Source organism: Scyliorhinus canicula, chromosome 6, assembly GCF_902713615.1.
Source record: "Scyliorhinus canicula chromosome 6, sScyCan1.1, whole genome shotgun sequence".
Classification (NCBI taxonomy): Eukaryota; Metazoa; Chordata; class Chondrichthyes; order Carcharhiniformes; family Scyliorhinidae; genus Scyliorhinus; species Scyliorhinus canicula.
Window position 1 is genome coordinate 225320124 of NC_052151.1, and position 25498 is coordinate 225345621.

The 25498-nt window shown below is 55.5% G+C and overlaps 1 protein-coding gene across 2 annotated transcripts in view; it reads right to left on the reverse strand.

The window, feature by feature from the left end:
- The window catches only part of LOC119967906 (palmitoyltransferase ZDHHC5-like), a 92137-nt gene extending 76439 nt beyond the window's left edge, over positions 1 to 15698 (reverse strand). Inside the window, exons 1-2 of one of the 2 annotated variants that reach the window (XM_038801004.1) lie at positions 15617 to 15698; positions 12760 to 14492 (exon numbers count right to left, since the gene is read on the reverse strand). In XM_038801004.1, the coding sequence (XP_038656932.1) occupies positions 12760 to 12863 (104 nt within the window). In that variant the 5' untranslated portion in view covers positions 12864 to 14492; positions 15617 to 15698. Of the gene's footprint in view, positions 1 to 12759; positions 14493 to 15422; positions 15593 to 15616 lie in introns of those variants that run through there. The other variant, XM_038801003.1, reaches the window with a different exon arrangement.
- Between the last annotated feature and the right edge of the window lie 9800 nt (positions 15699 to 25498).

The following is a 25498-nucleotide window of genomic DNA, read 5'->3' on the forward strand; positions in this document are numbered from 1 at the left end:
ATTCCGCTGGCATGGATTTGCCGCGCACACATTTGAAGCCACTGGCCACCATAATCTCCGGGCCACCCATTTGTCTCAGGGAGGCTGGTGCTCAGAACGAACCACACCCAGCCATTGCAGTACACCCCAAGTCTGGCATTGAAACAACAGTGCAAGACTAAATCAACCGTGGCAATTACCAAGCCGCCAGCCCGCTCACGATCGTGCACAGTACTTGCAGAAAACTGCTCCGCAATGCTGACTTTCCATTCTGCCAGGCTCACACAGCTGTGGACCTCATTGCAGCCTTCATCTAAACATTAACAGAAGAGCTCAATTCAAAAGACACTCTCTCGATGCAGCGACTCGCACGGTAGCATAGTGGTTAGCACAATTGCTTCAGAGCTCCAGGGTCCCAGGTTCAATTCCCAGCTTGGGTCGCTTCCCCAGACCGGGTAAGGACGGCAGATTTCCTTCCCTTACGTTAGTGAACCAGAAGGGTTGTTATGACATTGACATGGTCTCAGTCATCATAGGGTGGCACAATGGTTAGCACTGCTGCCTCACAGCGCCAGGTTCCCAGGTTCGATCGCGGCCTCGGGTGACTGTGCCGAGTCTGCACGTTCTCCCCGTGTCTGCGTGGGTTTCCTCCGGGTGCTCCGGTTTCCTCCCACAGTCCAAAGATGTACAGGTTGGGTTGATTGGCCACCCTAAATTGCCCTAAGTGTCCAAAAAGGTTGGTGGGGTTACTGGGTTACAGGGATAGGTTGGAAAGTGTGGGCTTAAGTGGGGTGCTCTTTCCAATGGCCGGCGCAGACTCGATGGGCCAAATGGCCTCCTTCTGCACTGTGAATTCTATACTAAGGAGTCCAGCAAAACTGAAGTCGATGGGAATCAGGGGCACAAATGTCTCCAGTTCCCAAGGAGCAGAAAGGAACAAGGATGTCATGGTTGGAGGACAATCATCTCATCTCCAGAGCATCACAGCAGAAGCTCTGCTGGGAACTGTCGTCGCTTCAATAACGTTCCTTCCAAGATAAGGTCGGAAATGGGAATGTTGGCTGCTGTCTACCGTCGAACACCATGAGTGACTCTTCAAGATGCTGCAGCAGTTTATGTCCAAATGCAGGAAGAGGACAACATTTAGACTCAAGCTGCTAAGTGGCAAGTAACATTTCACCACTTGGGTCCTGCACCATTGGGGAGGTAACGTGGTGGGGGGTTGGGTCAGGGGGGGGCTGCTGCTGCACTGTGAGAGGGTCAGTACTGAGGGAGTCCTGCACTGTCAGAGGTTCAGTACTGAGGGAGTCCTGCACTGTCAGAGGGTCAGTACTGAGGGAGTGCTGCACTGTCAGAGGGTCAGTACTGAGGGAGTGCCGCACTGTCAGAGGGTCAGTACTGAAGGAGTGCCGCACTGTCAGAGGGTCAGTACTGAGGGAGTGCGGCACTGTCAGACGGTCAGTACTGAGGGAGTGCGGCACTGTCAGAGGGTCAGTACTGAGGGAGTGCTGCACTGTCAGAGGGTCAGTACTGAGGGAGTGCTGCACTGTCAGAGGGTCAGTACTGAGGGAGTGCTGCACTGTCAGAGGGTCAGTACTGAGGGAATGCTGCACTGTCAGAGGGTCAGTGCTGAGGGAGTGCTGCACTGTCAGAGGGTCAGTACTGAGGGAGTTCCGCACTGCCAGAGGGTCAGTACTGAGGGAGTGCTGCACTGTCAGAGGGTCAGTACTGAGGGAGTGCTGCACTGTCAGAGGGTCAGTACTGAGGGAGTGCTGCACTGTCAGAGGGTCAGTACTGAGGGAGTGCCGCACTGTGAGAGGGTCAGTACTGAGGGAGTGCTGCACTGTCAGAGGGTCAGTACTGAGGGAATGCTGCACTGTCAGAGGGTCAGTACTGAGGGAGAGCCGCACTGTCAGAGGGTCAGTACTGAGGGAGTGCCGCACTGTCAGAGGGTCAGTACTGAGGGCGTGCTGCACTGTCAGAGGGTCAGTACTGAGGGAGTGCTGCACTGTCAGAGGGTCTGTACTGAGCGAGTGCTGCACTGTCAGAGGGTCAGTACTGAGGGAGTGTTGCACTGTCAGGGGGTCAGTACTGAGGGAGCGCCGCACTGTTAGAGGGTCAGTACTGAGGGAGTACCGCACTATCAGAGGGTCAATACTGAGGGAGTGCCGCACTGTCAGAGGGTCAGTACTGAGGGAGTTCCGCACTGTCAGAGGGTCAGTAGTGAGAGGGCAGAATGTTGAATGGGCAATATGGAGGGAGTTGCCAACTCTCAAAATCATTGCTCAAACCAAGACCTGTCCCTCTATCTGACAGAAAAGAATCCGCAAGAATAAAATGAAAGTTATTACTCAGCCAACATCATGAAGCTTAAATAATAAATGTGTGGGAATTGTCACAGCACTCTTTGTCGGATGTGGCTAAGTACAAATTGGTTGACTGTTCCCCTGGATTACAATACAGACCATACCATCACCTTTATCTGGCTAACATCTGAAAAATGATGCATCGTGTGACGCGAGTTAAGAGCACCCACAAATGTATTTTGCCACTCTGGGGCAACGGTGCACATCGATGGGCAGGGAAAACAAGGCACTTTGGCAGCTGGTAGGATAGCTAACTGATCACAGCTGTGCACTGAAAAAACACCAACAAATGGACATTTAAAACAAAAGATACGGGGGAAAGAACCAGCATCTTTTTTTTAAAAGCCCAATAAATTAAGGCCTGCAGCTGGGACGTCAACACTGGCTCCAGTTATCTTGTACATCGATTTCTCACAGCTACATGAAACTCCTCCTCAGGAATTAGTAATAGTGCTCCACTACAAATAGCTGGATTAACATCAGTAGAGATACAGTCAGTAACACAGGGTGCTGGGGGGAGAGGGGTTACTGAGTGACAGTGTGAGGGAGCTGGATTAACATCAGTAGGGATACAGTCAGTAACACAGGGTGCTGGGGGGAGAGGGGGTACTGAGTGACAGTGTGAGGGAGCTGGATTAACATCAGGAGAGATATAGTCAGTATCACAGGGTGTTGGGGGAGAGGGGTTACTGAGTGACAGTGTGAGGGAGCTGGGGGAGAGGGGTTACTGAGTGACAGTGTGAGGGAGCTGGATTAACATCAGTAGAGATACAGTCAGTAACACAGGGTGCTGGGGTGAGAGGGGTTACTGAGTGACAGTGTGAGGGAGCTGGATTAACATCAGTAGGGATACAGTCAGTAACACAGGGTGCTGGGGGGAGAGGGGGTACTGAGTGACAGTGTGAGGGAGCTGGATTAACATCAGTAGGGATACAGTCAGTAACACAGGGTGCTGGGGGGAGAGGGGGTACTGAGTGACAGTGTGAGGGAGCTGGATTAACATCAGTAGAGATATAGTCAGTATCACAGGGTGTTGGGGGAGAGGGGGTTACTGAGTGACAGTGTGAGGGAGCTGGGGGAGAGGGGTTACTGAGTGACAGTGTGAGGGAGCTGGATTAACATCAGTAGAGATACAGTCAGTAACACAGGGTGCTGGGGTGAGAGGGGTTACTGAGTGACAGTGTGAGGGAGCTGGATTAACATCAGTAGGGATACAGTCAGTAACACAGGGTGCTGGGGGGGAGAGGGGGTACTGAGTGACAGTGTGAGGGAGCTGGATTAACATCAGTAGGGATACAGTCAGTAACACAGGGTGCTGGGGAGAGGGGTTACTGAGTGACAGTGTGAGGGAGCTGGATTAACATCAGTAGAGATACAGTCAGTAACACAGGGTGCTGGGGGAGAGGGGTTATTGAGTGGCGATGTGTGGGAGCTGGGTCCTCAGCACCAAAGAGAACCAGCACCTTCAGGAGGGGACAGAAAGCAGAAACATTGGAAAATTAAACTATTTTACTGCCTCTCTGCCCATGTTGTTTTCTGAACAGTGCAGAGACTAGGTGTACATATAGCACCAGTTGCCATTCACACCATCTGTTTCTCACTCCGCCTGGCAACCCTTCTCGTCCAAAACAGGGTCTTAGAATCAGCACTACAGTGAAAGGAGAGTGCCGTTGTTGGAACTGTGAAATAGCAGGCAGTGTTGGAAATACTCAACAGGGTCTGGCAGCATCTGTGGAAAGAGAGAATGAGAGTTCTGGTCAAGTCGAATATGATTCAACTACGAAACAGTTGAACGGAATCATATTCTACTCAAAGCTCTAACTCCATCTCTCTGCACAGATGCTGGCAGACCTGCTTAGTACTGCCATCAATTTCAGCTTGCAGCCGTTCACATCAGTGGTTAATGCACGAAGGAGGCCTCGCAGTGCACCTCATGTCCATGTTCACACTTTGCAAGAGCAAGTCACCTGGGCTCACTTCTCCCGACCCCCCAGAAGCCCCCCCCCCCCCCACCACCATCCGCGTACCTTTCCCATTGGCCTGCTGCAAATTTCCTCTGGCCGTTTATGCAATCCCCTTTTCCGAGCAATGTTTTTGGCCGCCTTCATTTCATATTCTCAATTCACGATTCTCCATATTAAATTTCACCTGCCAATCCACCAGTTGGTGTCCTCGTGAAGTCTGTCACCATCCTCCCCCCAGTTCACAATCCTTCCACATTTGCCGAATTCTGTAATTGTTCCCTGCACTTCCGAGTTGAGATTATTAATGTACACATCAGGAAAAGCAGTGATCCTGATGTAAAACGCTGGAGAATATCACAGTCTAGCTGCCTCTGGTCTGAAATGTAACTGTTCATCACGACTCTACTTCCTGTCAGTCAGATCCATACTGTGGTTTTCCCTTTTATCCAATGGGTTTCAGCCTTGGTCACAAGCCTGTTATTTATCAACTGCCTGTTGGAAGTCAATGTACACCACATCAACTGCATTCCCCTCATCTACCCTCTGTTGCCTCAAATCAAAAATTAGCTTGTTGATTACTGGGGAGCTGCTCTTGAATCCATGCTGGGTTTCCTGAATTAATCCACTCTGGCTGGCCGATAATTACTGCATTTACCTTTACACACCCTGCCTTTTGTCGTTCTCCAGTCTTCTGACCCCAACTCCACTAACAAGAAGAACGGGAGGTTTCCAACCAGTGCCTCAGCATCCTTATCCAATCCTGCCTACTTATCTTCCCTGTTCCCCCCCCCCCCCCCCCCCCACTACGTCAACCTCCTCGCCCACACTGGCCCCCGGCCCACCCTTTAGCACTGGTGACTCTGGCTGTGTTAACGAGAGAGCCATTTCCGAGCAACTGCATCTCTCGCAGGAGCAGTAGCAGGACTTTGACTCCTTCAAGAAATGGCAAATTCACTGCAGGGGTGGACATTGGGAAAAAAAAAGGAAAGTGGGGCTCGGGTAGCAGGAGCTGCTTCGGAAGTGTCACAGTGCCACTGCTGTGGTCATGCAGGCCAGAGGTTTTAGGCTGATCTGTATACCACACATCTTTTCAGTTACATCCTCATATCCACGCACTCAACCTTTATCCACCAATAAATATCACTCAAACACGATCTGGGCATCACCATCACTGCTGTTTGTGGGAGCTTGCTATGTATAAATTGAGGGCCACAGTTCCTATGAGCACTTCACTGGAGTAGGTTTGAAGGGCCCTATGGTGAACTCCAGTTCTGTTTAGTTATGCTCTAAATGCACAACGAAATGTTCCACGGCTTTGAAAGGCTCCATATAATCGACATAGCTTTACTGCATCCAGCCTGGGTTACAATGCTGCCGGCCGAAACCTCCACTGAACCCACGTCCAGACGTATATCCGAGTAATCTCCCAGTTTCTTTCACTACGGGTTTACAGACATAAACGAGGAGCAAGGCCATTCAGACCCTCGAGCCTGCTTCCCCATTCAGTAAAATGTCTGATTGATGGTAACCACCCAATCACCTTTCACTGCCTTGCTGATCAGGAATCTCTCCAGCTCTGCCTTAACAATAGTCCCCGATTCTGCTCCCGCTGCCTTTTGAGGAAGAGAGTTCCGGAGAGTCACCAGCCTGAGAGACAACATTCCTCCCCATCTCCGTTTGGAATGGGCGACCCCTTGTTAAACAGTGACCCCCCCCCAAATCGGTCTAGATTCCCCCACACAAGGAAACATCCTCTCCACATCCACCCTGTCAACACCCCTCAGCATCTTAAAGGTTTGGATCCAGTGGCCTGTGACTGGGATAAACTCCAGCGGATACCAACCCAGCCCGTCCAAACTCTCCTCACAAGACACCCCCGCCCATTCCTGGATTCAGCCCAGTAAACCTTCCCTGAACTGATTCTAATGCAGCGTTTATGTGGCGGCAGGCGTAGTCACTGTCACAAGGTAGGAAACTCGACAGTCATCACAAACAGCAATGTGAGGATGGTAGTTCATCTGCTTTGCTGATGTTTATTGATGTGCAACTTTGGCCAGGACACCAGGCAGAACATCGCTATAGTGCCATAATAACTTTTATATTTGTCAGAGTCGGGGGTCTCGGGTGCAGCGACTAAGTGTGCAGAGAATCTAAGCAGCCCCACAGCATTAAGAGATTAACAGAATTCAGGTCGAGCCGCAACACCACCCACCCGCAACCCACAAACTCCAAGTAAATAAAGTGGAAGGGATCAGGAATACTCAAAGCCACGAGCAGAAAGCGTGCTGAAACCTCCAGCACTGATTTTAAACATTTCCTCAACTTTAAAAGATTCAGGGTAGAGGGAGCTCTACACTGTATCTAACCCGTGCTGTACCTGTCCTGGGAGAGCTCGATGCTGACACTGGGTATAAAGTGGGGGGGACACTGTCAGGGTAATGTAGAGGGAGCTCTACACTGTATCTAACCCGTGCTGTACCTGTCCTGGGAGTGCTCGATGCTGACACTGGGTATAAAGTGGGGTACACACTGTCAGGGTAATGTAGAGGGAGCTCTACACTGTATCTAACCCGTGCTGTACCTGTCCTGGGAGAGCTCAATGCTGACACTGGGTATAAAGTGGGGTACACACTGTCAGGGTAATGTAGAGGGAGCTCTACACTGTATCTAACCCGTGCTGTACCTGTCCTGGGAGAGCTCAATGCTGACACTGGGTATAAAGTGGGGTACACACTGTCAGGGTAATATAGAGGGAGCTCTACACTGTATCTAACCCGTGCTGTACCTGTCCTGGGAGAGCTCGATGCTGACACTGGGTATAAAGTGGGGGACACACTGTCAGGGTAATATAGAGGGAGCTCTACACTGTATCTAACCCGTGCTGTACCTGTCCTGGGACAGCTCGATGCTGACACTGGGTATAAAGTGGGGTACACACTGTCAGGGTAATATAGAGGGAGCTCTACACTGTATCTAACCCATGCTGTACCTGCCCTGGGAGAGCTCGATGCTGACACTGGGTATAAAGTGGGGGGGACACTGTCAGGGTAATATAGAGGGAGCTCTGCACTGTATCTAACCCGTGCTGTAGAAAGCAGTGCTCAATGGAGGCTCGAAGTGCGCAATGGAAACCTTCAATTTCCTTTGGGAGCAAGGTTCCTTATTTGACAAGTTCAAAACAACAGTGCAGCTTAACCAACAAAAACACTGAAGAAGAACATTTGTACATTGTTTTGCACCTCCTCCTTCCCTGATTCGAGACACAGAATCCTACCGGGATAGAAATACAGCGGCAGCATCATGCCTCGAATATGACAGCATGGTCAGGGAGTCGGCCGGACTGTCAATGCTGTTGCCCAGAATGCAGCCTCTCAGCATGTGCACAGTGCTGGGGCTGGATTCTCCGCTGCCGGGATTCTCCATTGCGCCGTCAGCGCAGCCGCACCCAGGGGTTTCCCAACAGCGTGGGTCTGTCCACAATGGGAAATCCCATTGGCCGGCTGGCGGGACGGAGACTCCCGCTGCCGGCGGGGCGTGGGAAATCTGGTACAGCAGGGCAGAGAATCCCCCCCTCTGGTCTTCATAATTATACAAATGGCTACATTGCAAAAGTGCAAAAGAGATTCACAAAGGTGATGCGAGAAGTGAGACATTAGCACTGAACAGGGTGGGGCTTTTTACTTTGGAAAAGAGAAGACTGAGGGGGTGACTCGATCAAGGTCTATAAGATGATGAAAGGATTTTGAACAAGTAGATGTCGAGGCGGCGAGGGCTTTCACTGATGGCCACTGGCTTCCTCCAGGTTCCCTCGTGCATCAAACACAAACCCTCCTTCATTCACAGTTCTCCCCACTTTACAGAAACAGGACTAGTCTAAATGGCCGGGCTCTGTCTCACCCACCCAGGTATGGAGAGATTATTACTAAATTGCTGAGACATAGAGCAAAGCTTTTCGTCCACTAATTATTGTTCACTCCGGACAGGCCGCTCGCCACAGGAGGGGCAGCAACCTGAGGCTGCCGCCACCCGAGGGGGCCATAGCGATGGGGTACGGCAGAGGTATCAATCCGGTGTGACGTTAAAACTGCCAATGGGGCGGCAGCACAATCTGCCCAGTAGCTGAGGCCCAATATTCATGACTCCACGAACATCACTTCAAAACAAAAACTGTTACCGTCCACATTGCTTCTGGGATTTTGCTGAATCAACTACGTTAGAACAGGGACAAGAGTGAGAAATGTAGTTGTGTGTAGTGAAAGTCACCATGCAAACTGGATCCACTCTCCCTCAGTTTGAGGCTATACCCTCTGGCTATGGAACCTGGCACTTGCATTCAAATGGAAATGAAATACAAATCGCCTAAATGATTCAGGATGTTCAGCCAGATCATCCAAACCCCACCCCTTCCCAGCTTTCTCCTCTCCCTGCCTCCGTCCTCTGGCTGTCCAATCCAGCTCTCTCTCCAAAGACCCCCCCCCCCCCCCCCCCCCCCACCGGCCATCTGAGCACTCGGAAGACTGCAGCTAACCACCTTCAGACTGGCAGGGATCCCCTCCCTCTCCACAAGGCACACAGACACATTGAAGGGCCTGCCATCCGCAGCGGTCAGCGCACAATGAGCAGCCGCCAATAAATCCGGGTTGATTTTCCGTGTGCTGGCACTCCTCCCTCCCCCGAGGGCTGAGCTCGGGATTAGACTGTGTCAGCCTCGCCCAAATCCCAAGCAAACATTATTTTTAAAAAGCCTGTAGCACTGAGGCTGACTGCAGATCCCTGCCACTCTCTCTCTTCCCCCCCCCCCCCCACCGTTACCCAACCCCCCCTCCCCACCCCTCTTACCCTACACCCCCCTCCCCTCTCTGACCTCCACTCAGAACCAGCCCTGGCTGATTTAGCACAACCCCCGACTCCGTGCTGGAAGCTTTATCTCTGTGTGGCTGAGACCTGCCTTAACCAGGCTGCGGAGGGAGTGGCACCATGGATTATTTATAGAATACCTTCCTCCTTTCTGGAGGACGTCAAGACTACCTTGAACACAGGCCATCAGAGGGAACACCATTCGCCGCACGCACAGCTGCCGAACAGGAGAAGGTCAACAACATTCCCTCTCCACAGCTGCTCAACACCGGGCTGTCACTCCAGAGTCTGACACCCTGCCTGCTCAGATTAGCATCAGTGTGGGCAGCACGGTGGCGCAGTGGGCTAACACGGTGGCGCAGTGGGCTAGCCCTGCTGCCTCACGGCGCCGAGGTCCCAGGTTCGATCCCGGCTCTAGGTCACTGTCCGTGTGGAGTTTGCACATTCTCCCCGTGTTTGTGTGGGTTTCGCCCCCACAACAAAAAGATGTGCAAGGCTAGGTGGATTGGCCACTCTAAATTGACCCTTAATTGGAAAAAATGAATTGGGTACTCTAAATTTATATTAAAAAATAGATGAACATCAGTTGGAGCAGGGGGAGGCTCTTCAGCCTCTCGCCAACATTCAATACCATCACCATGAACACAACTGGTCATCAACCACTTCCAACTCCACATTCCCGCCCCCCTCCCTGTATCCTTCAATTCCCCTCAGCGTCCAAAAAATGTTTCTCCATCACGGTCTGGAACATTCTTGGCGACCGGGCGCCCACAGCTCTCGGAGTGGTTGAGAATTCCAAAGATTCATCACCCTTGGAGTGAAGGAATTTCTGTCCAAAATGGCCAATATCACATCCTAGAATGTGAAGCCTCCCCTCGTTCTCAACCCACCAACCGGGGCTGGGAGAGGGAGAGGGGCACAGCCGCTCCACCACAACACCATCAAACCCGACAAGACTTTTAGACATTTCAACGTGCCCACCACTCTAACCTCTAGAGAGCATAGGCCGGTTCTATTCAGCCCCCTCGACAGTAGGCATTCCATCGCAAAACTCAATCTGGTGAACCTTTGTTGCAGAATATATCCAACACTAGGCAAGGAGACCAATACTCGATACAGGATTAAAGGCCCCTCTCTCTGATTGAGAAATTAACCATGCACTGAGTTTAGCCCAGGCTGAAGGTAACAAGTAGGAGGAAGAATGGGAGTTCTGGAATTGTCTTTTCCATTCGGAGGCTATTAAAGTATATCATTCATCCCTTCATTAGAGATCACACCATGTGGAGGGAGCTCTACGCTGTGTCTAACCTGTGCTGTACCTGTCCTGGGAGAGCTCGATGCTGACACTGGGTATAAAGTGGGGGACACACTGTCAGGGTAATGTAGAGGGAGCTCTACGCTGTATCTAACCCGTGCTGTACCTGTCCTGGGAGTGCTCGATGCTGACACTGGGTATACAGTGGGGAACACAATGTCAGGGTAATGTAGAGGGAGCTCTACACTGTATCTAACCCGTGCTGTACCTGTCCTGGGAGAGCTCGATGCTGACACTGGGTATAAAGTGGGGGACACACTGTCAGGGTAATGTAGAGGGAGCTCTACACTGTATCTAACCCATGCTGTACCTGTCCTGGGAGAGCTCGATGCTGACACTGGGTATAAAGTGGGGGACACACTGTCAGGGTAATGTAGAGGGAGCTCTACACTGTATCTAACCCGTGCTGTACCTGTCCTGGGAGAGCTCGATGCTGACACTGGGTATAAAGTGGGGGACACACTGTCAGGGTAATGTAGAGGGAGCTCTACACCGTATCTAACCCGTGCTGTACCTGTCCTGGGAGAGCTCGATGCTGACACTGGGTATAAAGTGGGGGACACACTGTCAAGGTAATGTAGAGGGAGCTCTACACTGTATCTAACCCGTGCTGTACCTGGCCTGGGAGAGCTCGATGCTGACACTGGGTATAAAGTGGGGGTACACACTGTCAGGGTAATGTAGAGGGAGCTCTACACTGTATCTAACCCGTGCTGTACCTGTCCTGGGACAGCTCGATGCTGACTCTGGGTATAAAGTGGGGCACACATTGTCAGGGTAATGTAGAGGGAGCTCTACACTGTATCTAACCCGTGCTGTACCTGTCCTGGGAGAGCTCGATGCTGACACTGGGTATAAAGTGGGGGACACACTGTCAGGGTAATGTAGAGGGAGCTCTACACTGTATCTAACCCGTGCTGTACCTGTCCTGGGACAGCCCGATGCTGACACTGGGTATAAAGTGGGACACACACTGTCAGGGTAATGTAGATGGAGCTCTACACTGTATCTAACCCGTGCTGTCCCTGTCCTGGGAGAGCTCGATGCTGACACTGGGTATAAAGTGGGGGACACACTGTCAGGGTAATGTAGAGGGAGCTCTACACTGTATCTAACCCGTGCTGTACCTGTCCTGGGACAGCTCGATGCTGACAGTGGTTATATCTGTAACATGACCAACAAGCTTGATCCTGGCATGCTCAAACCCATCCCAGCCAGTTACTGATTTTCCAGTCTAAACCAAACCCTTCACCCAACTATTTATCTGCACGCAACAGATTCCTCCCGGTGAGTTATGATAATCCTGTTGTGTCTCCAATTGCGAGGTGCCGCAGACCAAACCTTCCCCCAGCATCAGACAGGACTTCAAAAGTAACCAGAGTGAAACATTTTAAATTAGAGGGATAAAAAAAGTCAATGGCCCACCATTGGCAGCTGTGCGCTTGAACTCTGGAATTCGCCCCCCATTCCAAGCCTCTCCCGTGTCTGTCTGTCGATGTCTCCCTGTTCCTTTCCTACTTTAAAATACTCCTTAAAAAGCCCTCTGTTTGAGATGTTGATAGCTATTGTGCGGGTGCAGGGTTGGATTTTGGGTGGTTTCCACGCTCCTATGAACGGTGCTTTCCCAACTGTGCAAGTCGGTGCCGTGTAAATAAATGCAAGTTGCTGCCTGTTTACTTTGCTGCGTGTGCGAGCTGATGTGTCACATCGATAACAGCACAAATCACTGCCAATAGGGTCAAAGAAACCACGCCAACCAAGGAAGGGCCCGGATTGTACCCCGGCTTGCACCGAGTCAGCTTCCAACGTGGGGCACCAACTTGGCCTTCTCCGTGCGCCGGAGCCAGAAGCTCTTCTCTTGCCTCTTTCCCCCACACCTCCGCCGGAGCGCTGTGCTGCGACGGGGGCAGGGCAGTTTGGGGATCCATGGGAGGGCGCTTGAGAACGGCACGGCCGACAGCCAGGCTGAGCGGAGAACTGGGGCTGGAGAGGAGCAGGAGAAACTTCCCGTGTCGTCCAGTGAACTCTGAAGTGCTTCACCAGCCAACAAAGTGTCAGGGAGGAAACCAATTTGCGGGCAGCCGGCTCCCACAGCCAGGGAAGGGGCGATACGGCCAGGCCATCCGGTTCTTTTGGCTCCCGCACGTTGGGAAGGAGTGTGATACAGAAGTGGCCACAACTGCCGGCCGGATATTTCGCGACCCGCGGGCAACGCTGCGCACCCGGACCCCCCCCCCCCCCCCACTCCCCGCAATGGCGAGGCCTGCAACATACTCACGGGAAGACGAAGAACAGGGAGGTGGAGCCCACGAGGAAAGTGGCGGCTGCCGACACCGGGATGTACTTGCTGGGTTTGAACTTCCTCTCGGTTCCCAATGGCATATTGGTCGGTCAGCAGCCCTGCTCAGCAGCATAGCCTGGGGTGGCGACGAGGAAGGCGGGATGGGGTGGGGCGGGATGGGATCACTGCCCAAGGTCCTGACCAGCCTGTTCCAGCATTGGGAGGAAAGAAAACGGGGAGGGGGGGGGGGGGGGGCAGGCCGAGACGGTCAAAAGGATGAGCCCCGAAAGGAGGGGGGCTGGGAGGAAAGGCTCAGAAAGAGTGGAGATGGCACGGGGCAAATCCGAAAAGGACGGGCCGCCGCGGGAAGTCCAGAAAGTGCTTGAAAATGGTTTCGCCGACCGAGGCCGGGGAGCGGGTTCCAGACAGGAGGCTAAAGCCACCGGCTTAGCACCAGGATTGCCCACCACAACCGCCAAGTGGGGAAGGAACTACAGGCGAGGCTCCGCTTGGCACCAGGGGGCGAGTCTACTTATTCAGGGGATGGTTTCGGGGGCGAATTGCGATTTAGTTTGCCCCCCTGACCCTGCCCCCTCTCCTCCAACGTTGCTTCTCGTAACCGGGGTGGTGGAATGGGGTATTCCTTCCGGGTCGTGTGTTTGGGGCCTGTCGGGGTGGCAGAACGCTGTACAAAAAGTGCAAATGAATTCCAATTGACGTCAGTCGCTTCAATTGATTTCCGCGCTTGCGGGAGCACGAGGGTGGGAAGAGGAAAAGGGAATGGACAGGGGGGGGGGGGGGGGGGGGTGCTGGCTGTAGAAAGAAAATGCTGGAATTCAGAGCAGGTAGCCGACGACCAAAGGAGGGTGGGTGGGTAGGGTTCTGCTGTACGTAAGAGGTTCGAGGGAGATCTGGGGAGGGGGAGGGGGGAAAGCAAAAAAAAAAAAAGAGGGCACGAAGGTCGGAGTCCAACAAGGCCTCAAGATTGTGCAAATAATCTTTTCAGCTCTTTCCCGTTGCTGCTTTCCAAATCCTTTGCTCGCCGTTCCGTCTCCTTCGGAAAGTTGGGGGTGGGGCAAAGGCCGAGAATATGGCGGGGCTCTCGCGACGTCCTGTCTCGCGACGTCCTGTCTTGTGCGTTTCTTAAATACACTGAGGTCAAATCCTCCCTTCGGAAACAAATCCCGCAGCGGGAAGTCGACCCGTGCGCTCACTCGGGGGTTGGCTGGTCAGGAGTCAACCGGCAGTCGCTCAAGAAACAGCGACCATTATCGGATACTCCACACACACAAACACGGCAAACAGAAAGATAAGCGATGGTGAATCCAGACGCACAGATGGGGCAGGTACCCCGAATCCCTCGTCTGCGACCCTTGATGACAAGGACTTCCCCCGAGCGGTCCCTTTCCGAGTCTCGTTCCCTCGCCTCAAAAGTGAAAACGGAGATTGGCAGCAACGACAGAAAGAAATCGATCGCTTTCCCCCGAATAGAGAGTTCCTTAATCTCTCCCAAAACCTTCCAGCCCAGCCGGCAAAGCTTTTATTTTCCCGTTAAAGGGAGGGACGAAGAGGCGGAAACACTCCTCCCGGCCCGAGGCTTCGAACTCCAGTTCCGGCGCCCCGGATTAACCGCTCGTTTTTCCCAGTCAGCAGTCAGGCTCGCTGGCGGCGGAAATGGTCAAATCCCATCCGCCCTTCCGGCGAGGCCGCTCTCCTCCTTTCTCTTCTCCCTGTTGGCGGTTCCAAAGAAAAGCAGGGTTATTTAGAGCGGTAAAGTAACGGCAAAAAACAAACATTTTTTTTTTTTTTACAAAGCAGATTCCACATCCCCCTTCCCCTCAAATCCTCCTCCTGGGCTTGAGAAGCACAGAGCCGAAACGCGTGGCGTTGCATGCTTTCAAATCAAATCGACGCAAAAATTGGCCGTCCTTCGATCGTTTCCGGGTGGAAATAACCGATCCATTCCTCCGCGTCGGGCAACTGGCAAAGGTATGCGCGGAGGGAGGTCGGAACTAGTGAGCGGAGATCCGTCCCGTCGGTCTCTTCTGCGACGACCGCCCGGGTCTTGCGTTTCCGCCCCCCCCCCTCTCTCAAGGGTGGGAAAAAAGGAGGGGGGTGGGCTTAAAAGACAAGTAAAGAGAGCGAAGAAAAGCGGATGTCTCTTTCAGCCGCCTCTCCACACCCCCCCCCCCCCTCCCGTCCGCCAGCGACTGGCAGACCCGGCGGACTATGCCCGCCTCATTCCCCCGTCTCCCTCCGGACCTCTCCCAGTCCCCCCCCCCTTTTGGCCCTTCGGCAAGGGGGCGTCAATGACACCAACGGGGGTTTCCTCTCCACCGGAGGGGAGGGGGTGACGACCGACACTTCCAAAAACAACCCCCTCCTTGCTCAACAACAAAAAAAAACCTTTTAGGGGAGGAAGTAGATTTAAAAAAACAGATAGTTAGTTGTGGACAAGTTTGGGGGGGATGGGGGAGGTAGGCCCAAGATGAAGCCTGGACTCGAGTGAAGCCAAGCTCTCTCCCTTCCTCTCAACTTCGACGTCCCTCTTTCTCCCTCATTGTATTTTTGGGGTTTTTAAGGAGATATTTTTTAAATGGGACTTGATGAGGGGCTATATTTATATATTTTTTTTAAAAAAACTTTCCGGCCTATTTTACCTCATGGATTGGGATTTCAAAGCGGAATAGGGTCAGATTTTGCTTTTTGTCCATCACACACAGGGTAATATAATGTCTGGGTTAACCCGCGGGCGGACGCCGCTGCAAACGGCCGTTAAAACCGTTGAGAACGGCCGTTAAAACCGTTGGATGTTCGAATTCGAAAAATGGAACGTTCGGGGGGCCGCGGTTACCTCAGCAACCCGCCCTCCCCCCTTCCTCCTGCGGCGGCCGCTGCTGTTGCTCGCCCTCCGCCTCGCTCTGCTGCCCTTCCCCCCCCCTCACCCGCGCGCTTCCTTCCTCCTCCTCCCCACCCCTCCCTTCCCCCACACTCACCCCGCCCCTTACCGATGACGCGCACTCTTCCCTCTCCCCCACTCCTTCTCGCCCCGCCCTTTACCGATGACGCGCACTCTTTCTCCTCCCACTCACTCTCGCCCCGCCCCTTACTGATGACGCGCAATCTTCACTCTTCCCTCTCCCCCCACTCTTTGCCGCCCCGCCCCTTATGGAGGACGCTCTCTCCCCCACTCCCTCTAGCCCCGCCCACACTCTTGCCACGCCCCTTACCGATGACACGCCCTCCTCTCCCCAACTCTCTCTCGCCCCGCCCCTTACCGATGACACGCCCTCCTCTCCCCAACTCTCTCTCGCCCCGCCCCTTACCGATGACACGCCCTCCTCTCCCCAACTCTCTCTCGCCCCGCCCCGCCCCTTACCGATGACACGCCCTCCTCTCCCCAACTCTCTCTCGCCCCGCCCCTTACCGATGACACGCCCTCCTCTCCCCAACTCTCTCTCGCCCCGCCTCTTACCGATGACACGCCCTCCTCTCGCCCCGCCCACGCTCTTCCCACGCCCCTTACCGATGACGCGCTCTGTCCCCCTCCCCCCCCAGATCTCGCCCGGCCCTTTACAGATGATGCGCCCTCACCCCGCCCACCATTCGCTCCCGCCCCGCCCGTCGCCGATGACGCGCTCTCTCCCCTCCCCACTCGCCCCGCCCCTTATCGATGATACGCCCTCCTCTCCCCTCATCCAATCGCTCTCTCTCGCCCCGCCCCTTATGGAGGACGCGCTCTCCCCCACTCTCTCTCGCCCCGCCCCTTACCGATGCCGCGCCCTCTCCCCTCCCCCCAGATCTCGGCCGCCCTTGACAGATGATGCGCCCTCTCCCCGCCCACCCTTCTCTCCCGCCCCGCCCATCGCCGATGACGCGCTCTCTCCCCTACCCCTCTCGCCCCGCCCATTACCGATGACGCACTCTCCCCCGCCCCTTACCGATGACACACTCTCTCCCCTCCCCCCACTCTCTTTCTCCCTCGCCTCGCCCCTAACCGATGACGCGCTCTCTCCCCTCCCACCACTCTCTTTCTCTCTCGACCCGCCCCTTACCGATGACGCGATCTCGCCCCTCCCCCCACTCTCATTATCTCTCGCCCCGCCCCTAACCGATGACGTCCGACTGCCACCTGCGCAGGTCTGTCCCGCCCCCCCCTGCCATTGGCCCGCCCCTCCGCTGATTGACGTGCCGCTCCACCAATCGGACGTCGTGTGATCAGAGGCGGCTGTGGCGGGGTGGCAAGGAGGAGGGGGGGGGTTCTTAAAGGGGCATGGTCCTTAAAAAACAAACAACACAAACAACAAAAAACTGATGGTGGGGATAGGGGTGTGAGTGAGGCCGTTTCAAACGACACGAGTCAGGCGCTTCATTTGAGCAGGCCATGTTTTTGGGGCCCTGGCGCAGACCATTCGAGGGGTTTCACTTTAAGAACAAAAAAACCACAAGTTGCATTGATGTGGCCGCCGCCGGGAGGGGAACCTCCCCAAAGGCAGGACGCCAGAGTGCTCCACAGGAACAGGGAGAGCCGCCCAGTCTTCGCAGTGCGAAAGGAGGCCCTTCGGCCCATCGAGTTCTGCTCCTGCTGCTCCGCCAGTTGAGATAGTTGCTCTATCTGATATGGAATCGAGAAGGTAAACGAAGGCAGCACGGTAGCACAGTGGTTAGCACTGTTGCTTCACTGCACCAGGGTCCCAGGTCCGATACCCGACTTGGGTCACTGTCTGTGCGGAGTCTGTACGTTCTCCCATGTGTCTGCGTGGGTTTCCTCCGGTCCGGGTGCTCCGGTTTCCTCCCACAGTTCAATGACGTGCAGGTTAGATGGATTGGCCAGGCTAAATTCCCCTTAGTGTCCAAAAAGGCTAGGAGGGGTTATTGTGTTACGAGCATAGGGTGGAAGTGAGAGCTCAAGTGGGTCGGTGCAGACTCGATGTGGCGAATGGCCTCCTTTTGCACTGTATGTTCTATGTTCTATCGGCCTTAACTGTGTCCTTCATAATTCTGTTCACCTCATTCAGGTCCACCTGTAAGGAACCTCTTTTAAATCCTTGTCTGATCCAGGTCGCCTTTTAATGCCTGTCCTGCCTGCTGTTTTTAAAACTTCCGGCTTTTGGTTTTGAACTGAACCCCTCCCCCCCCCCCCCCGCCCCCATTGCAAGCTGCTACTTGAACTGGCCCAGGCACACCCCTTGGCACACCCCTTGATGCAGTGTGCTCTGTGGCATAGCTGGTGGTGTCATTTTGATGGACCTGGCTGGCAGGCAATCCCCTCTTCTGAAACTCCGGGACATTTTCTGTTTTCGATTGGGATTGGTGGAGCCTTGCAGACGATTCGGGAGCAGAAGGCTCCGTTTTTTTGCTTCCGGCTTTGTTCTGAGAAGGAGCTGGGTAGAAGACCGCGAAGTATCTCTGCCACAAAGGCTGGAACTTCTCTCCCTGATAGCTCAGCTGGAGTGAACCGGTCTGGACACTCTTGTCAGTCCTGTGAGTGTTTAACGCCTGATTTAAATGCTGCCAGAATTCTCTATCCGGCCAGGCCTGTCGAAAGCAAAAAGTCGAAAGCAAAAAAAAAGGAGCCTTCTGCTCCCGAATCGTCTGCAAGGCTCCACCAATCCCAATCGAAAACAGAAAATGTCCCGGAGTTTCAGAAGAGGGGATTGCCTGGAAGTTTAACCTCTGATTAACAGTCTGCATCAGTCTCCAGCCAGGTCTATGAAAGCCTCTGGATTTCCCCACCCGACCAGGACCTTAGTTCGCCAAGGAGACGGCGAAGGAGGCCCCCCCCCCCCTGTAACCCCCCTCCCCCACTCTGCCCCCTGGCATTGACAGTCCCCGGCAGTGTCGGGGGTTAGTGGCCGGGAATGGTGGCTGCCTGGGTCGCCACAGGCTCCTTTCGCCCTGAACACCTGGCTCCAGCTTGCTCTGGGCAATGATAGCCGAGGTGCTTGGCTTCGTCCTGAATGCTTCTACTTCACTTCAGGCGGTCCTGGGTCTATCATGTGTCGGTGCAAACTGGATGGGCCAAAGGGCCTGTTCTGCACTGTATTATTCCCCGTCGCCGGGGATGCCGAACTTTATCAAGGAGGCTTTGAGGGCTCGTTTTGGGGATCTCGTGTCAGGGATGTGGACCATGTGGCCCAGTGGAGCCAATCGAGCATGGCCAACGCTGGGGATGTTGGCCTGGGCGTGGACGCTGACCGTGTTTACCCCATCCTGCCAATGGATGCCGGGGCAGCGACGGTGGCACTTCTCCAAGGTTGCCAGTGGCCTGCTGCACACAATCCCCATCTTTGAGGCCAATTGGAGGCCGCTCCTATCGACCAAGAGCTTGGTGTAAGGACTGACCTTCTGTTCTGCAAAAACCCTCTTCCCCAGGCGACCCACCATCCAAGGTGTGTTCAACATAACCAATCTCCCAGGCTTGTCCGACCTCTGACCCGTGGGCTGGATGAGGCCTGCAAAGCCTCTGGGAGCGGTCGCCAGGAGCGGCGTTCAAAATGGGGCACCGATCAAATCGGTGGGGCTGCCTCGCCAATCCCAGGCAATTTCACTCCTACCCTCGCTGCTGATAGGCCCATTGTCAGCGGGCAGCCACGGAGCAGGACAACGAGGGCGAGGGGAGCTGAGGGGGTGGGGGAGGGAGAAAGAGTGAGTGAGGGAGATTTAGAGGGCGTGAGGGGGGAGTTGTAGTGCGTGAGGGGTGTGAGGGTGTGGGGAGGAAAAGGGTGTGAGGGGGAGAGGAGGGAGGGTGAGGGGGAGGGAGGATGAGGGGGGGGAGGGTGTGAGGGGGAGGGAGGGAGTGTGGGGGGAGGGAGAGAGTGTGGGAGGGAGGATGTGAGGAGAGGGAGTGCGAGGAGAGTGGGGAGAGAGAGTGGGGAGAGAGGGAGGGGCGAGGGAGGGGAGGGGGGAGGGCAGAGTGGAGGGGGGAGTTAGGGGAGGGGGAGAGAGGGAGGGGCGAGGGAGGGATGGGGAGGGCAGAGTGGAGGGGGTTAGGGGAGGGGAGAGAGAGAGGGAGGGCGAGGGAGGGTGGGGAGGGCAGAGTGGAGGGGGGAGTTAGGGGAGGGGAGAGAGAGGGAGGGGTGAGGGAGGGGAGTGGGGAGGGCAGAGTGGAGGGGGAGTTAGGGGAGGGGAGAGAGAGGGAGGGGCGAGGGAGGGGAGTGGGGAGGGGGAGTCAGGGGAGGGGAGAGAGAGAGGGGAGTGGGGAGGGCAGAGTGGGGGGGGAGTTAGGGGAGTGAAGAGAGAGGGAGGGGTGAGGGAGGGGAGCGGGTAGGGCCGAGCGGAGGGGAGAGTCAGGGGAGGGGGGAGGGGGAGGGGAGGGTGTGGGGGAGGGAGGGGCGGGGAGGGGAATGGGGAGGGTCGAGCGGAGGGGGGAGTCAGGGGAGGGGAGGGAGGGTGTGGGGAAGGTGAGAGTGGAGAGGGTGAGTGCCCACGCTGAGATGGGTGTGTGTCGGACACACACTCACACACACACACACACACACACACACCCTCTCACACTCTGATACCCACCCTTCTTATTTCCCATTCTGCTCCGCGCCTCGCTTAATTTCGTAACCCAGCCGTTTAAAAAAAACAACGCATCTTTATCGATGTGCTCAAACTTTACCTTTCTGAACTTTGCTGATTGGTCCCTCTGTCCAACGCCGGCGACTGCCCTGTACGGCCTGCGGTTTCTATCCAACGCTCCCCCCCCCCCCATGCCCTCGCTCTCCGTGTCCGCTGCTCTCTGCGAGGACAATGTGGGACGGGTGGCGTCCCCGGGCTGGGGGAGCGAGTTAGCCTGTGAGCGTTACTGGCAGGCTGACTGTCGACATTGTGAGAACCATTCGCCGGATCAACTGCGCCGAGGTCCCAGGTTCGAAACCCCCAGGTACGCGGGAACCTGCCCCGGTGGCCGATACGGCTGTTGGCGCCTCCCCACCTCCTCGGGATCAGAATTTGGATTGTTTGCGGAGATTCTGGCACTTAGTCGGTTCGGGTTTTGAGGTGCGGTTCCCTTGACGCTCGCTGGATCAAGGGGAGGGACTGCGGTAAAATGGCCAACGCCCTGACTCATAGGCCCGGGACGGAATCGGGCGGTATAAACGGAAGCCACAGTCAGAACCACAGGCAAGCCGGGCTGGGATGTCAAACAGCCAAACTCGAATACACTGGACAGCGACAGACAGACGGGGACAGACTGGGCCTGTCCCACCGGGAGGCGATCGGCCCCCATTCAAATGGATCGAATGTCGTGGATCGCCCGGATGAAACCTGACTTTCTGTCACCTAGATTCACCTTATACGGGATAAGGTTACGTGCGGACAATGCACCTGAGGATGGGCCTTGTGGTGATGTGCATCACTGTAAATACACAAGGGGTTAATGTAAATACACTACAACAAAGTAAACACTAGAGGGAGCACCGGAGATGTCCATGACACACAGACATACAGCTAATGAACACATAGAATAGGACTCGGCCAATGGGCAGTCAAGCCACCCAGAGGTGACACAAGGGGGCATTATACAACCTATATATAAGGACAGGGCACACATGCTCTGTCTCTTTCCACAGGAGACACTCATAGAGAAGGACAGGGGCAGATCAGAAGCATCACACCCACCACGTGGCTTAGAGCAGACTGGTTAGTGAGACTGAGTTACTATAGCAACATTAGCAGGAGAGTCAAACCCAAGTAGGAGAACTGTTAACTGATCAATAAATGTGTTAAACCTGTCTCCAAACCTCAACCTTCCTTTGTCAGAGCATACATCAAAGAAGCAGCTTATGTTACATGAAGAAGCAGAACACAACATGGTACCAGTGAGAGCCTGTTGAATCGATACAGTTCAACTGAGCGAGATCCGTGACTACCAGCAACAGCACCCAGGCAAGATGATCGAGATTCCAGTTCCTCAGCAGCTCAGGTACCACAGCAATGTCAGTGCCAACTGGCGTGCAGTCAAGCAGAGATTTGCATGGCAGCATCCGATTGAGATGGTGTGGCCGATGCTGAGAAGATATTGCAGCATTGCGGATGCAAGGGCGGCAGAAATCTTCAACTCCTTCAAGTACTCCGAAGGGCAGGAACAAGAGAGACTTCCAGACAATCTCCTACTTGACAGAACAGAGCTCTGGAGGAGGAGGGGGGGGGGGGGGGGGGGTGGGGTTCCTGGTGTCCTGTGCAGACTTTGCAATCGGCTACTCCCTGCCTGGCTGAGGTGCCGGAGAAGCTTCCGGAAGGGTGCGAAGAGGGGGCTAAAGGACGGGGACAGCCAGTGGCCCTCCCCAGCGAATACCCGACGCAGATGCAGCGGAGAAGGCCGGGCGGCAGACCTGCGAGCGGGCGGAAGAGGCAGGCGAGACCCACCTTGGCAGACCAGGGCCCTGGGATGACGGAGGCTCGGAGGATTGGGCCCACGGTTCGATCGGATTCATCGCCACGGGCGATGTAATCCTGGGCAAACTACTTTTGGGATAATTTGGGATCACTGTTGTAATAGATTTGGGTTGAATCATGAACCCGTGCCTGTCCAAATCAGGGAACCTGGGTGAACATTTACTACTAAACTGGTTAAGTGACAGATAATGGACAGACCCAGGTTCCAAACAAGGGAGGAACATGGGGGAACGCCTGAGAACTTGGCTCCTTCCTTGGCCTCGTTAACTATCACCGGCAGTTTCCCCTCGAACCTCGTCGCCGCGGTGGCTCCTTTGCACCTTCGCCTGAGGGAAATCCACGTGTGGGCCTGGGGGCCAGCCGCAGGAAACAGCTTTTCGGCCGGCGGAGAAGCGGTTGTCGTCTCCCGGATTACTGACCCATTCCCATCCCGCCAAACCCTTACTCGTCGTCGCATGTGACGCTTCCCCCGACGGGATTGGCCCCATCCTGTCCCACCAGCCGGAGGATGGCGAGGAACGGCCCGTCGTCTTTTCCCTCCCGTATGCAGCGGCTGGGAAACCCGCGCAGATCAAGCAGGAAAAGGCCCAACGGAAAAGGTTTTCATTAACAGGTCCACAGCCACCACTTGACTATTGTTCGGGATCGTAACTCTTTGCTGGGGGTTTTCTCAGCGATGAGGCGATTCTGCCCATTGCCTCCGGACGGATTCAGCTCCGATCCTTGTCACCTACGTAGGCCGGGGACTCAAGTCCGACGCACTGAGCCAGTTGCCTTTGTCGATTGGCCCTTTATTGACCCACAGGATAACTGAGGTCGTGGCGACTCTGAATCTCACGGACTCCTTGCCTGTCGTGGCGTCGCTGACCCGCGGGTGGACCCAGACGGACCCGACCCTACCTAAAGTTTGGCACGTGGCCTTGTGCGGTGGGCAGCATCGACCGCTCCCAGGCCCAGTTGAAGGTATTTGGCTTCAAGCTGCCTGGAGTTCGGTGCGGAGGATGGTGTCCCGCTGTGGGCTACACGTGTAGTCATCCAGGGGCAAGAGTTCACCTGGAACGATCTCCACAACGGTCATCCAGACGTGTCCAACGCTGGCACGCGGTGACCAGGGGAATCGGCACGAACATCGAGATGGATGACCCAGCAACGCTCTGTTGTCCAAAAAGCCAATCAGAGGCTCCCATTGGCCGCACCCCGGCTTCATTGGGAATGGAAGGGCCGGATGTGTACGCGGCTGCCCGCTGACACCGCCGACCCGAATCATGGCGATTGAGCACGAGGTGACGGGAACCCTGTGACCCGGGCGACCACCGAGACGTTCCGTTGATCTCTTCGCCCTCCCGGCCTCCCTGACACTTTTTGCCAGGTGGCGCTCTCTGTTCATCGCTTCCCCGATGGTTCCCGGTGGATCTCCGGCCCTTATCCTCCGCCGGACAAGGCCGGTTTCTTACCCGGTGCAAGCCCAGGGCCGTTCTGTGCCAAAGCACCTTGACCACATTCGTCCCAGGCCGCCGCTTCTTCGCAAAGTTCCTCGTCCGCGGAAACCCCATCTGCTGCCTGACCAGGCCACGGCGGAACCCCGAGGGGGGGGGGGGTCAAGGCGCCGGCATGACTGAGGTCGGCGACTGGGTCTCTGAGGTGGAGGCACAGGACGTCTCTCCGATGGGGAAGCCACGGAATCCCAGCTTTTGGGAATAGCAGCCACCAGCACGTTGGTGTCGGAGGCGGGGGTTCACCCTCTCGATACAGGCCGCCCGACCCCGGCATATTGGACGCACCGCACCCAGCCGGGCGTCTAGCGGGTTGGGTGCCCCTCCTTCACCGCGGTCTGCGGAGGATTCTTCGGGGGGGGGGGGGGGGGGGGGATGTTACAGCCCCCCCCTAAGACGGGGTCTTAGAGGGTGGGAATGATTCATTCTCCCGTGAATCCCGCAGAATTGGAGCGCCCCCCAATAAGGAGGCGATTGCCCCCCCTCCCCGGTGAGGGCGGCTGTGTCGACGACGTCGGCCGAGGTGCGGGAGCAGGGTGATACACTGAAGGGAGTGGAAGAGGCCTTGTCGCAACACACCCTCGATGGGCGAGGAGCTGCAGAGGTGCGGGGGGGGGGGGGGGGGGTGGAGGCCAACCTGGGTCTGCGAGGCAGAGCGAAGGACCTGGAAAACAGAGCTAGGCGGCCAGAATCTGAGGGCCGTGGGCCTTCCCGAAGGGCGGGTGGGCCCGAGACTGACGGAGTATTTTGCCAGGATGTTGGCGGAGCTGTTGGGGGAGGGGAAGGATCCCTCTTGGTACAAACTGGATCGGGGTCAGAGGGCGTGGAAGCCTGAACCAAAGGCCAGTGAGCCGCCAAGAGCAGTAACTGTGTGTTTTCGCAGGTACAGGGTGAAGGAGAAGGTCCTGTGTTGGGCAAAGCAGAAGCGGGAGGTGCAGTGGGCTGGAGTTGGTGTACGGATATACCAGGAATGTTCTGTGGAGCTGGCGAGGAGGCGGCCGGCCTTCGGTCGATTGATGACAGCGGGGTGCGATTCGGCGGGGTGCACCCAGCTACGTTGAGGGAGAGTTCAGAATGTCCGATTCACCTCACGGCCCGTCTTTCGGGACTTGTGGGAGGAATGGGACTGAGAATTGGACTTGGGCAGAGGCGAGGGGGTTGTGGGGGGGGGGGGGGGATTGAAGGGGAGCGGGGCCTGGGCAGGGCCCGCCACACTGGCTAGCTCTAGCTGGCTAGTGAACAGGAGCGCTGAGGGGGGGGAGGAGGAGCCGGGGTCATTGGAGCCCGGTTGAACAGGTGTCGAAGGGCCTCGGAGGGGTGAAAAGGTGGGGGAGGGGACCAATACTGGGTGAGGTGTTCTTGACAGGAAGTGGATGGGGGCCAGAGGGGATTCTGGGAGGGGGTTCGATGGTGACAATGGGACAGGGCGGGCCAGGCCCAGTGGGCAGAGCCCGGAGTCATGACGATGGTGGATAGGAAGGTGGGTGGGTGGGGGGGGGGGGGGGGGGGGCGCGGTGAGAGACCCCCCCCGGTCAGATTATGTGGAACGAGAATCCGGAATGAAACACCTGCCATAGACATGCCCGTCTTTGGGCTGTTTGTCAGAGCCGCGAAGAATCCAGCACGAGTCTTCAGGATACAAAGAAATATAATTTATTGACAATAACATAGATATATATACAACAGCAGCAGCAACTTCCCTTGCTGCTCACTCCTCTCTCTCTCTGCTGGTTCCAAACTGGCCAGTTCTATTTATGCAGGGAGTCTGCTAATGATTTTTCCGCCCCCCCCCCCCCTCATTGGGGAAGCTCATACTCCCATAGGATTGTGGGATTATCATCAGCCAATGGTAAGCAGGC